At 36.0% G+C, this 13,463-nt stretch overlaps 1 protein-coding gene across 2 annotated transcripts in view; it reads left to right on the top strand.

The window, feature by feature from the left end:
• JAG2 (jagged canonical Notch ligand 2) overlaps positions 1-12,625 on the top strand; it is a 99,250-nt gene extending 86,625 nt beyond the window's left edge. For both annotated transcript variants that reach the window (XM_026670123.2, XM_026670124.2), the window contains 6 exons: positions 718-831; positions 997-1,112; positions 2,955-3,203; positions 5,901-6,032; positions 8,925-9,084; positions 10,287-12,625. In XM_026670123.2, the coding sequence (XP_026525908.1) occupies positions 718-831; positions 997-1,112; positions 2,955-3,203; positions 5,901-6,032; positions 8,925-9,084; positions 10,287-10,774 (1,259 nt within the window). In that variant the 3' untranslated portion in view covers positions 10,775-12,625. The remainder of the gene's footprint in view (positions 1-717; positions 832-996; positions 1,113-2,954; positions 3,204-5,900; positions 6,033-8,924; positions 9,085-10,286) is intronic.
• Positions 12,626-13,463: the final 838 nt, after the last annotated feature.

Below are 13,463 nucleotides of genomic sequence, written 5' to 3'. Positions count from 1 at the left end.
GAGATGTTGTAAAATTTATACTTGGAAGCAATGTGTGTTGGCACACAACATTCTTATTCTTATATTCAAATTTTGAAATAGCACAGTACAGATTTCTGAAAATTTAGTGATTGGTAAATACTGTTCTGTTTCTCACTCTCTCACACTTTAATTATCTCTCTTTTTGTACCTAAAAGTACTGGTTTCAAAAGAAAGCAGGTTAGGGTTCTCAGAGATTCATTCTTTGCCACAATTGAAACCCTACTGATTTTCTTAGGAGTTGGATTTTCACTACTTTGTAATACTTACAAATAGTTGGCTTCCATGTGGAGGAGGTTGTTAACTAAGTAAAACCAACTTTCACATTTTCTGTCTTAGTAAGATAGTCTCAAAGAAAATGGATGCCTGCTGAGAAATTTACCTGAGAAAGAAATTTTATAATGGTGAAAGAAGATAAATGATGGGAGGAAAAAAATATAAAGAGGCATTTTAAAAAATAAAAGTTTCTTAGCATCAGACCTCTATATATAGTGGATTGTGGCACCCATCTTCTTCAGGCACTATAACTAACAGTCATGCTGGCTCAATCTAATTCAATGCATCTCAAAGCCATAAGTTTTGAAAACAGCTGCTAATACAATATCTGAATACATTCTAGTAAAAGTTGCTAATATCAGTAACCACTCATGCATTGAGCACTTGTTTTTTCTAAATCCCTTGAATTTTTCTTTTCTTTAGATATTGATGAATGCCAATCCTCTCCTTGTGCATATGGTGCTACTTGCATTGATGAAATAAATGGTTACAGGTGTACTTGTCCTGCTGGGCGAGCTGGAACAAGATGCCAAGAAGGTAATTTAAAGCTGTAAACTAAAATAAGAAATTAGATATTGAAGTTTACAACTTGCATATCAGTGATTGCCAGACATGATCTACAAATTGAACTTGGCATTTTCTTCCTATGTTAAAGTTACCCGTTCTTAAATTGTTGCCTTCCCTTCCCTTCTTTCTCCTTAGTTATAGGTTCTGGAAAATCTTGCTGGTTTAAAGGAAAGTCCTTTCCTCACAGGAGTAGATGGGATCAAGAATGCAACAGTTGCCATTGTCTGGATGGCCACATTGATTGTACCAAGGTAAATTTGCAGTGAATTCTTCTCCCACTTTAAACAGTGACAAATGAATTTATTGATCCTTATGGCAACCTTCCTCAGAATGTTTTTAAAGTGAGAACTCTTTCAATGGGCAGAGATTTTTGGCTAGGGCCGATGAAACAATACTTTAAAACTGAGGTCTTAAATTCATGGCTCTTGGACCACAGTGCAAGCCTCTAAACCATATTCTGTCACTAGCAACATTGTTTAGGAAAAAGCAAGCTACTGTATATGGGTTATGCATCTCCTTATTGCAAGGACTAAACTACTTCTTACCTGTCAATTTCAGTGGGTGTTGCAAGTAAAATGGAAGCAAGCTAGATGGACATAGACAAAATAATTTCAGCTTGCCACCCAAACAGCAAAAATATGTGATTGCCAGAAGTATAGCAGCAGCTTACTTGGCCCTGCGGATCCTCCCTCATGCTGAGATGAAATGGTTTTGTACCTGAACAGGGTTGGTAGAAGGATTGCTACATTTGTAAGACTACATCAAGGTGCTATCATAGCTAGGGCTAAGGCAGGCAAATAAGGAAGAGCAGGCTGCAGCCCTACCTCAAATGTGAAAATAGGAATATGCCCTGTCTGGGTACAGAACCACACTTTCATCCCATCTGTTTGGGTCCTTAAATCATAATACTGTAGTTCTATTGATTGTGTTATATGTTTAATAATTGTATTATTCAAAGCTTAAAGAGAAAACTAACAAACTATAAAACTATAAAAACTAACACAGACGAATACAGAAAAGAAAGAGAGGGATAGAAAGAAAAAAGAGGAAGGAAAAAAGACCTTCCAATTTCCTTTGTAGCAAATATAAGAATGCCTACAAAGGTATCTCTTGCTTTATGATTACAAAAAATACCACAACTATTTTTTTCTAATCATCAAATTAGTCATAACTGAATTTCTTAGTTTCCTGCACAAAATTCTATTAGGGGTTTCCAGTCAGCCATAAATGTACACACTGTGTTTTCTCTGATCAAAGAAGTCAGTCTAGCCATGTCTTCAAGTTCCATCATTTTCACTAATCATTCCTTTATTGTGGGTAATGTCAGATCTTTCTACTTTTGAGCATATGGTAATCTCACTGTGGTTGTCATATATAAAAACAAAATTCCAAGTCTTTTTTCTAGCTGTTGGATCACAAAAGAAAAGCTTCTGGTTTCATCATATAGGTAGTCCTAGTTTAACAAGTATCATTCATCCATCATTCAGAGTTACAATGGCACTGAAAAAGTGGTACTTGTGATCAGCTATCCCAGCACCCCTGCGATCATGTAGTCATGAAGCCAGCAGGCAAAGTTGCAGGTGACTTTGGCAAATCACTTGCACTCTCCCCCAACTGGCAGCAGCCACCTCCAGCCTTGCCTCACCATCCACCTATACACTCCTTGCCCAGCAACAACCCCACTGTATTCATGCCACACTGACTACTGACACATCTTCCCCTGCCCAGCAACAGCCAGCCCCACCACACTCAACCTGCACTTTGTCAGCCACCCACACACTTTCACTTGCCCAGCAGCAACCATACCATACTTCACCACCGCTCGTGCACCTTCCTTTCCCCTGCCCAGCAGTAGCTACCCCAACTGTGTTAGAGCCATATGTCACCAGCCCACCTATGCACCATTTCAATTGCAATTACCATTATTAACTGAGGATTGCATGTAGATAAGAAACAAGAAAAAGGTATGAGTATAACCCTAAAAAAACTTGCTTGAATGACATGGACAGACAGTGATAGGAATTAATTGTAAATCTCCTTTAGCGTTTCCTTTTATAGTCCATTGAAATCAATAAGTATGTATTAAATTCTAGGTATGGTGTGGAAGGAAATCTTGCTTGCTTACAAAACATGGGGACCGTTCTAGTTACCAATGTCCTAGAGGCCAAGAATGCCAAGAAAATTCATACATCAAATGCTTCCAACCACCTTGCACTGACTGGGGAGAATGCAGTGAATCAGAACCTCTACCTGTTAACATCAAGTGCTTCCCTAATTCAGGCCACTTGGACAACAGTTGTGCAAGAATTACTCTGATTTTTAACAGAGATAAAGTACCCCAGGTAAGATATTTAAGTTTTGTTAGATTTTGCGAGTGTTTCACACAGCGTTTTATTTTATAATTGATCATATTGCTAGCAAAATTCTAATAGTTATTAATTGGTATATATTACTTTCATCATTTCTGTTTACAGTCCTCTGCTTTGGAGGCAATGAGAGAGAAAGTTTTATTTTATTTTGAAGTCTGTTGGTATTGTGTACTGATCTTTTTCTTAGGAAAATGTTCCTGTTTGGTTATGTGGAATATTAATATAAATCAGCTCCCTTTATAAAATCATTTTTTCTAATTGTGAACGATTCCATGTGTCTTATTTAAGGTTGCCACCAGTTTTTAATATAAAAAATTATATGTGTGGAAAAATAGTAAATATATAATCAGTTCCAATTTTGCTTCTGCTGCAAGTATTGGGAAATTATTTATATAGTCTTCCTGGAATATATCAGGACTTCAAAATTTCCAAAAATCTACTGGGAATGACCTTACTTGCACATCTTTTCAAAAATTGCCTGCTATTTGGCCTTTTGTAGAATGAGCTTTTTGGCAGGATGGGTTCTATTTGGTCAGCTGGTGTAGCTTCCTTGTGCTACCATTCCATCTGTATAAGTTGGAAAGGAAATGCATCAATTTTGGAAGCAGGCCCAATTTTACAAAGATTTTGGATTCCACCCTCATCACACTTAATTTATTCTTTCATCACATTTTCCCATCCATGCCCACCATGGTCAATGAGTACATTTTGGGTGGAATTACTTTATAGATAATCCAATTTCTTAATAATTGAATTTCCTGTGATACTCAAGAGAGTAGAGGGCAAAACTCTGTGACAGGTGCATTTCTTGAAAATATTTTCTTTGTTGAATAATTGGAATCCTTTAGTGAGGAAAATACTGTGATTGAGAATTCTGGCATTTTTCATATATGCCGATTTTGATCAATTTAATCAACATCCTGATTCTGTGATAATGGAAACAACTTCCTGACTATCTTCCTATGCCATTTTTAATGTACCTACACATTGATATAAAGTCTTCCCACAGTCTTCTTTTCTTCAAATGCAACAGCCTAAATTTCTTCCTCTTGCCCTTATAGAGTATATGACATGTCTGTCACCATCCTCTGAACGTGTACTGACCCATCAGTATACTGGAAATGCAGTACCCCGTATTGTACTGTAAATAGTATTCTGGATTTGATCTCACCAATGCAGAATAGAAGAGAATAAGACCTTTATGTATCTGATAATAGTCTTTCTTCTAATGCAGCCTAAAACTTCCATTAGTTGCAGTTGGCTTGTTGCTGACCAACACACAAGTTTTTTTTTCCATTTTCAAGCCATGAATCCCTTCTTCTTATGCGTGTCCTATATTTTTTTCACTAATACTTAATATTCCTCAAAGCCATGAACTCACTTTTGAAATGCTGGAAGTGTTGCCTTTTCTGTGCTCACATGGATAAGTAAGAAGGATCAGTAAGTGTCAGGTCTAATGCACTCCCTTGCATTTTGGATTTGGGCATCTGGAAGATAGTATATGTGTCAGAAGGAATAGTCTAGAATCATCTCCTTTCTTTTATTCTTCTTGGTGATTGGTAGTAAAGATTCAGTCCACCTGAATCAGATGACAAAATTATAGCTTTTGTAGCTTGCTCTTGTTTTTAAAAGCATCTTCAAAGGAGGTTGAAAATGGTTACCAAGACTATTCTGTTTCATATTAATTTTCTTTGTGATAGCAACTTTGCCAGCTATCTTCATTCTCATTCTTTGTTGAAATTGAAGATTTCATATTACTGTGCTGTGTATGAGAAGTAGTGGCATTCACACTACAAGTAGTCCTCAACTTACGACCACAAGTGAGCCCAAAATTTATGTTGTTAAGTGAGAAATTTGTTAACTGAATTTGCTCCATTTTAGAATTTTTCTCTCCATATTTGTTAAGTGAATCTCTGCAGTTCTTAAATTAGTAACATGGTTGTTAAGTAAATCTGGCTTCCCCATTGACTTTGCTTGTCAGAAGGTTGCAAAAGGGGGGAATCATGTGGCCCTGGGACACTGCAACAATCATAAATGTGAGTCAGTTGTCAAGCATCTGAATTTTGATCACCTGACCATGGGAATGCTGCAATGGTCATAAATCACTTTTTTCCAGGCCATTGTATCTTTGAATGGTCACTAAATGAACTGTTGTAAGTTGAGGATTACCTGTATTATTTGGAAAGTATTTATTTTAAGGGAATTAGTTATAAGGATTATGCTCTGCCTCCAGTTCAGCAAACTTTACTTTCAGAATCTCCACCATCTACACTTCTTTATTTATAATTTGATCTGGTCTGATTTGATTTTCATCCCACTTTTATTAACAAGATGTGTTAATACAATGGTGAACACAATACTCCTTCCTCCTTTTTACCCCACAACAACCCTGTGAGGTGGATTGGTCTGAGAGAAGGTAACTAGCCCAAAATCACCCAGCCAGTTTTCTAGATTACATCTCACAATCTCCTGCTTTCTAGGCCCGCATCTTTAACCACTAATGTTTTGTTTTCTGGGAAAAGGGTACATCTTTTGCAGATGACTACCAGAACCTCATTTCTGGCCACTATGTCTCCTTTTTGTTACACAGATAGGGAAAATAGAATGCATTTGTCAAAATGTCATGCACTTTAATTTTTATTTCCTGTTGTTACATTTTTCTCCTCTCAGGGCACTACTGTTGAAAATGTATGCTCTGAAATAAGATATTTACCAGCAACTAGATCTGTTTCTGGTGAAAGAATATTGTTAGTGTTGTGTGACCTATCCTACTCCATCGAGAATGCAATGGAAGTTGCTGTTGTAAGTATTACATTTTTGTTAAATTAAAATGAATGTCCTTTCTGGGTAATGCCAGGCTGTATTTTGCTTTGTAGATATAGTAGAGTTACCCAAAATTTGGATAATAAGCTGATTATTATTATATGATATATATCATATTGTTATGAGTGAACCTGTCCAAGAAAAGGGCAGAATGTTGAACAAAGAAAGAATGTAAGTGTTGGTATGACCCAGAAGGAGAAAGGAACTCTTCAGTGAGAGAGAATCCCTCAGATTCATGTAAAGTGAATGTTCATTCAGTTATTGAAGGCAGATGTGTGACTTATGCAAATAGAAATTGAGTGTGATTCAGTTTAAGAGATGAAAGAAAATGCAGAGAATGTGTGGGTGTTAGATTTGCTTGCAGCATGACTCTTTGCTATTTTAATTATTTGTCCCCTGTTTTTAACTAATTTTGGTGCTAACCTGCTTTGTATACCTTTGTTCAAGGCCAAAAGATAGAAATGGAAGTATTTTTGCATTTATAAAAATTATTCTAGATTTCACCATAAAACAATTGGGAATATATTGTTAAGTAGACATGGGGAGATCCATTGTAACTTAGAATAGTCGTTAAGCAACCGGTCATAAGTCGAGCACTACTTGTAATAGATAGAATTGAATACCATAATTGGAATAATAAAATAACACAAAAAACTTAGTGTATCAAAACTTGGTCCTTTCATGGCTAAGACAATGGAAAAGCAAGGTTCTTATAATATCATAGGGTACTCATAAACCAGCTAGATGCTTCTCTGCTAAACTATGTTTCTATTTACTACTTGAGCAATATAGGAGAAGTTCGATTTGCTTTTAATTAATGAAATACAATGGCAGGCTGACCTTTCCACTGGGTTCCACTAGGTTAGTCAGTGTACAAGACTAGAGGGTAAGTGAAAATTCCAATGACACTTGAGAAGTTTCCTTTCCAAAAAGTATCTACTAAAAAAAAACATATTGCCATTTGTCCATTATTTTGGATAGTGTTCATCCAGTCTTCCCTTTTTAGAGAAAATTGTTCATAGGTTGGTTGTGCTGCAGCTTCAGAGCATAACCTTGAGGAAGTGGGTTATCTAGACCTCTTTCATGTTTCAGTCCCTAGTGTGGGACTGAGACAGCATTAATCATGCTGATGGATGATCTCTGGAGAAGCACTGCACATAGTCACTCATGCTTTGGTCACCTCCCATATGAATTACTGCAGTGTGATCTACATAGGGATGTCCTTGAAGAACATCCAGGCGTTGCAGTTGATCCAGAATTCAGCAGTATAAGCAATTAGTAATGTAAATATGGCCATGTTATATTTTCTCTTTGCAACTGCAGGAGCTTCCAATAGGCTTCTTAGTGCAATTCAGAATGCACTGTTTGGTCTATAAAGCTTTCATGGTATACAGCTGTGTTCTACCCTTTTCCAGTTGTCTCTGTCTGTCCCAAATCTGCCAGGAGAGATGTTCCAGGCCATATTGATAAGATAATAGCATTGTGTGCAACCCATGGAGCAGGGATGGGCTGCAAAAATTTTAGCAACTGGTTCTCTGCCTGGTTGCTGGGTGGGTGTGGTCTAGTCAGCCTCCTGCGCCATGGTGTTTTCACCCTCCCCTCTGGGAGGGCAAAAATGGCCTCCGGAAATGGGCCCATTTTTCGCCCTCCCCAAGCCTCCGCGCAGGCCCTGTACTTACCTGGCATCCGAAACAGGCTGCATGGGGGTGGGATTTGCGAGTTCACTGAACTGTGCAGAATCTTAGCTAGAGGATCACCTGAACCCGTGCAAACCCGCAGCAGCCCACCCTTACCATGAAGCATATTTTTTTCTGTTGAGCCAGCTCAACATATTAGGCTAGTCTTGACCCTGTTAGCCTTTTTGAAAGCTGTTGAGCCCTAGCTATTTTTCCAGACGTGTGGGTTGGGAAGTTAACTGAGCCCAGCTGGATTGGTTGCTGGTTTTCTCAGTTATATGTTGTCTATCCTTTCCTTTTTCTGCTTTTTATTTCATTTATTGTGCCTTTTAAAATTCTGTTAACTGACCAGAATAACATTTGCAAGATGGGAAGCTATATGAATCAGATTTATCTTTTCTGGATGAACTAAAGTGCCTTGAATACCAGAAAGGTAATAAGATTAGTTTGGTCTAGAAACTAGGAAAAGTGGTTTGAAGGCGCTGAAGACTGCTTGATGACATTGTTTTGGCTGAATATTGGTTGATCATTCTTAGCTAAGTTGCCCACCTCAAGCATGGTTGCATCTATGATAGTGTGAAGAAAGTTTGTGTTATATATGTATCAGATTATATCATTAATGCAACTATCTACTAGATAATACATCAAAAGCTTTTAAATGTTAATTCAGTTTAGCTTGCTGTGCAAATAAGAAATCTTCAATATGTAACCAATTGAGTCAGTGAGGCTACTATAGAAATTGACTGGTTGAATGAATGAATGAATGAATGAATATGATTATTAGTATAAGAATATACCTAAGTATAGTACTATACTTATAAGTATTATATCATTATAATACTTCCATATTATAACTGCCCACCTAGCAGTTCGAAAGAATGCAAATGCAAGTAAATTAATAAGTACTTCTTTGTTGGGAAGGTAACAGCCTTTGGTGTATAGCCATGCTGGCCATATGACGAAAATGTCTTCAAGCAACACCGGCTCCCTCGGGCAAAAAACACATAAGCACCACACCCTAGAGTTGGACACGACTGGAGAGGGAAACTTTTACCTTTTACCTTACTTTCATTTTGTCTTGAAACCAATCTTCATGCTATAGCAGCCAACTGGAATTCTCAAGAATTCCACCATCATCAATCTCAAGAAAGTAGCTACTTTTAAATTTAAGTTTTCTGTTGTCTTTTCTTTCTAGTCTTTCATCTTGCATCAGGATGAGACGGATAATAGTCTCATACAGAATGCTGCCAATACTATAGTAAATGCGATTACAAGGCGGCAAAACAGCACAGTTATGCTTGCAGTAACAGAAGTCAAAATAGAGACCATAGTAGTTGGGAATTCTTCTTCATCAGGTAAGATAAAAATATGCATTTGAGACAGAGTGCCTATCTCAGAATATACTGATTTCATAGTATAGGTACTACTTGTTTAGCAACTGCTTTGTTTAGCTACTGTTTGCAGTTACAATGGTAATGGAAAAGTAATTTTATGACTAACCCTTGCATTTACAACCTTTGCAGGTCAGTAAGGCAAAGGAAAATTGAAGTAACATTGTCAGCATAATCATGGTTTCACTTAGCAACCACTTCCCTTAACTGACTTGTCAGTTTCAATTGTGGTCATTAAATAAGGACTATCTGTACTTGCAAATTGTTTCTCATTAAAAACAAAAAACAAAAGTATTTACATAGAATGTAAAATAAAAATTGGCTATTGTGTTTAGTTTTTGTTTGGACATCTTTTAAGCACTGAGATTTGGTTTTGATTTTTTTTTATGTTCTATAGTGATGCTTATTTCCATCTTTCCTTTTTTATTGAAATGTGTTTACCCATATTCCTTCTGTACTTGCCAAAAGAAAGAAGGAATAAATTATAAATAGGAAATTGTCTAAGTACTAAAATAAATGCCTTTTCCACATGTTTAGCCAGATAACTTTCCACTTTAAATTTATTGGTTGTATTATGTTGTGGAAGTGAAGAATGCCCCCCTCCCCCAAATCATGATTATTTCACTCCTGTTCTGCAAGGAGCAGTGACAGGAAAAACATTCCAGCCACTCTTCTTGCGGGGAAAAGGGGGTTGGTTCAAAAAAATAATCCCAATATATTGCATTGAAAGACTGTTCTATGTTCAAATGTGTTTAAAATCGCTGTGTCATAAATGACTGACACAGGTATTTCAAATGACAAACAAATTAGATACATAGTGTAATACAGATTTCCATTTTCTTTTCTTTTTTTAAATAGCATCTTGACCATTAAGAAGTTCTATGTGCTCTTCTATTTTATACTGTATTTGTTCAGATAATGATAGATGTTTTGTGACTGTTGATAAATTGAAACACATTTAATGCCATCTCAAAGCAGTCCTTATTAAAAATTCAATATAAATATAATAGTTGCTTTCTATGTCCTGACTCGTTAGTTTTACAAAACAATTCTTTAATTGAATGGCTTCACTGCAAATGGCGTTTATGATGCCTTTTAAAGATTTCATTTGAACTCCATGTAGTTTCAGGATTCCCTTTCTAAGTTGTGTTTGGTTTGCTTTCTAGATTATCTGGTTCCAATCCTTTGTGCAGTTTTTAGTATTGTATGGATAACCTGCATAATAATTTGTGTGTGGTGGACACGAAAAAGAAGAAAAGAGAGAGAAAGAAATCGCCCATCCAGAGAAGAGGCTACAAATAATCAGTGGGCACCTCTAAATCCTATTTGGAATCCTATAGATAGACCTTACAGTCATAAAGGCATTCATTATGAACAGAAAAATTTTATATCTCCTCAAAAAAGAACTTACGATGGGGTAGAGGAGTACACAGAGTATGAGGAGGAGGAGGAGGAGGAAGAAGAAGAAGAAGAAAAAGAGGTTATGGAAATGGACAAATTCCTCTCTCAAAAACTCTCTAAACCTTTGACAACAAAGGTAGCAGTGGACTCATTAGAGAATAGTCCTGTTAAGAACACTCTTCAGACAACCAAAATGGACAACAGATCTGTAAAAAATGTGAACACAAAAAATCTTGAAGGTAGAAGAGACTAAATCTGTGTTTGGACCATGACTATATTACTTACGTTTAAAAAAAATGGAGAAATTGGCATCTCCATTGTGCATAAAGGACTTAACTGTCTGAAGTCAAATATTCATAGTTACTTTATTTTGAATAAAAAAATTAAAATAATAAAATAAAAACTTTGTTTCTTTTAGCCCTGTATAAATTATTCAATGACTGTCAGATGATAGAGTAATCTTTGATAGTTGCTATTTTTGTAAATTTTACTTAGAATACACTTGTAAGGCAGAGGAGAGAAGTTTGTATTTTCAATTCATAAGGTTTATCACAGAATGCTCAACACTGTTTACAAAACAGAGAGAGGGTTGTTCTGTTTTGTTTTGCTTTTTTTTACTTGTACAACAGTGACTTGGAATCCTCCTGGTTGAGGAAGTTGCTGAACTTAAGGAAGAAAACATGAAGTGTTCTTGTTAATATTTACTAAAAACTTCTCTCTACAAGTTTGTCCCCTTGAAAAAAAGATTGCCTTATTCTCTGAACAAAAGAAAATCTATAGAGATCTTTCAAACTGTGATTGGTTAGAAAAAGTGGCCTTTTTAATTTAATCTGTCAATTTGGTTTAATTACTTTAGAAATGCAGTATTGAAGCACATACCAAGTGCCTTGAAATATCATCTTTCTGTCTCAATAGCAACTGTCAAAGACTGCCATGCCCATCTAAGTTTACCACAAGAAGATATTTGTTTCTCTCGGACTGATACAGTTTATTTTCAGATTGTGCAAGTGCATTTTTGTAAATATGTATATATTTAAATGAATCACTTCTGTATATTTGAGTTAATAACTTAAAAATATTTTTGATCTTTTTAAATGTCATTCCTTTTTAATTTATGTCTCAGAAAGGGAAGTTTTATGGCAGTTTCTAAAAAAGATACAAAAACCTTATTTTGGTATTATGTTCATATTAGAAAATGATGTTACTATAATTAATGTTGGGAAACTGTTGGTCACTTTTTGTACTTTTTTTCAATGTATCGCAACCATTTCACATGTAAATAGATCCAAGGTGTTTCCTCGCATCTCAAGAACACAGAGTAAGTATCCTGTACAGCATAAAGATGACAGGACAATATTCTTTTTCTTGTGAATGTCTCTATTACATGTGGTATTGCTTTTTTGCATTTTTTAAAATACAGGCCTAATGAAGGGAACAATATTCTTCTCATTTCTTGTTTGTTATGCTTATTCATGCTAGAAAACATGTTGGCAAACATGCTGGATCTAGGTGGTGCAGCAGAAACCTGCCAATTATCAATTAGCTCTGGGATTCTTTCCTTTATCCCTGATAACTAGTGTTTCTTCGAGTTTGATGGGGTGATGCCACTGAATTGTGTTTCCTGCCTCTGTGTCACTTCACTAGCTGCTACTTGTGGAGGCAGGTAAACCCACAGCACAGCAGCATCATGTCATGTGTTTGGGGTCGCTAGATGCATGTGGAGAGAATAGAGGCCTGCTCTACTCAGCTTTACGTTGGTTGTAACATCTGGTTCCATCTTACACGATGGAAAATCTCAGGAGAAATTGTTATTCTTAATAGAAAGCTTATGCATCATTTGTGGGGGGTTTTTCTTTTTAAAAAAGGCTTTATTATTAAAGAAATGAGCTAAATCTTTTTAATTACTGATAAAACCCTATGTTAAGTGGGCTATCCTATAATTGCAAAGGATACAAATATTTCAATGTCTTGGCCATTTTGGAACCACTTTTTTATACATGAACGCAGAAATTGTTTTGCAGAAACTTCTGTGCAGTACATTTTGTTTGACATGTTCTTGTGTAGTTTTCAGACGAAAACTATTTATTAAAGCATTTTATAACAATGTCAGTAGTTGAAATTTTTGCCCTGACTCTGCTTAAGTGTTCAGAATGCTTTGGAATCTCTAATCACACCCTTCTTTCTACTCCCACAGCTGCAGTGTCTTTTTTCTATGCAACTTAAAAGAGTTTTCTCAAAATTCAATTTTGTTGCCATTGTAATTTTATTTTGTATTGCAATACTTCTGTCTTCCAAAGCCTAATGAAACTATTTCCCTCATTATAGATATAGATATATATAACATTTGAAACAGTGCTTTTCAGATGTCTTCCTTATCACCTGTGGTGTTTTAGGTTTGGAAGGACAAGGGGAAAAACGGAAGGAATCTGAGCCTTCATGTCAAATATAAATGAAGTTTTTTTCTTGAATGCAGAGGAAAGAAATTTTAGTAATCTGGATTCAGAACTTAAAAACAAAAAGAAAACTTATTACAAACTTCTTAGTTCAGAATTTTCCCAGCAATTATATCTTATTCTCCAGAATCATAAACTTATGTTGTCGATCTATCTTCCCCCCCTCCCCCAAAATCCAGTCCAAATTGTTTTCCCATTAGGTATAGTAAATCCATTCCCCAATCAACTTAGGTACATTGTCTTCCTTTTGGCCTTTTGTTGTTCTCTGTGTATGTTTATGTACTTTCATCAACCAGATTAATTAACCCTCAGGAGAGCAATAGACTTCAGTACTATTAATGAATCTTTGAAAACCTTTCTGCTTTGATTAGAAGGATTCTTATGTATTGTAGGCCTTCCCCTGGTTTTAATATTCCTGAAACTTTACCTCCTTGGGTAGATACAGGTTTGCTATGAAGCCTCCACCAGCTTTAAAGATAAATGCTATCA

The sequence above is a fragment of the Notechis scutatus genome, chromosome 1, assembly GCF_049901735.1.
Source record: "Notechis scutatus isolate UNSWTSFEM ecotype Mainland chromosome 1, rNotScu1.2, whole genome shotgun sequence".
Lineage (NCBI taxonomy): Eukaryota > Metazoa > Chordata > Lepidosauria > Squamata > Elapidae > Notechis > Notechis scutatus.
Note: the sequence above shows the minus strand (reverse complement) of the source record. Positions and strands in the feature narration are given on the sequence as shown.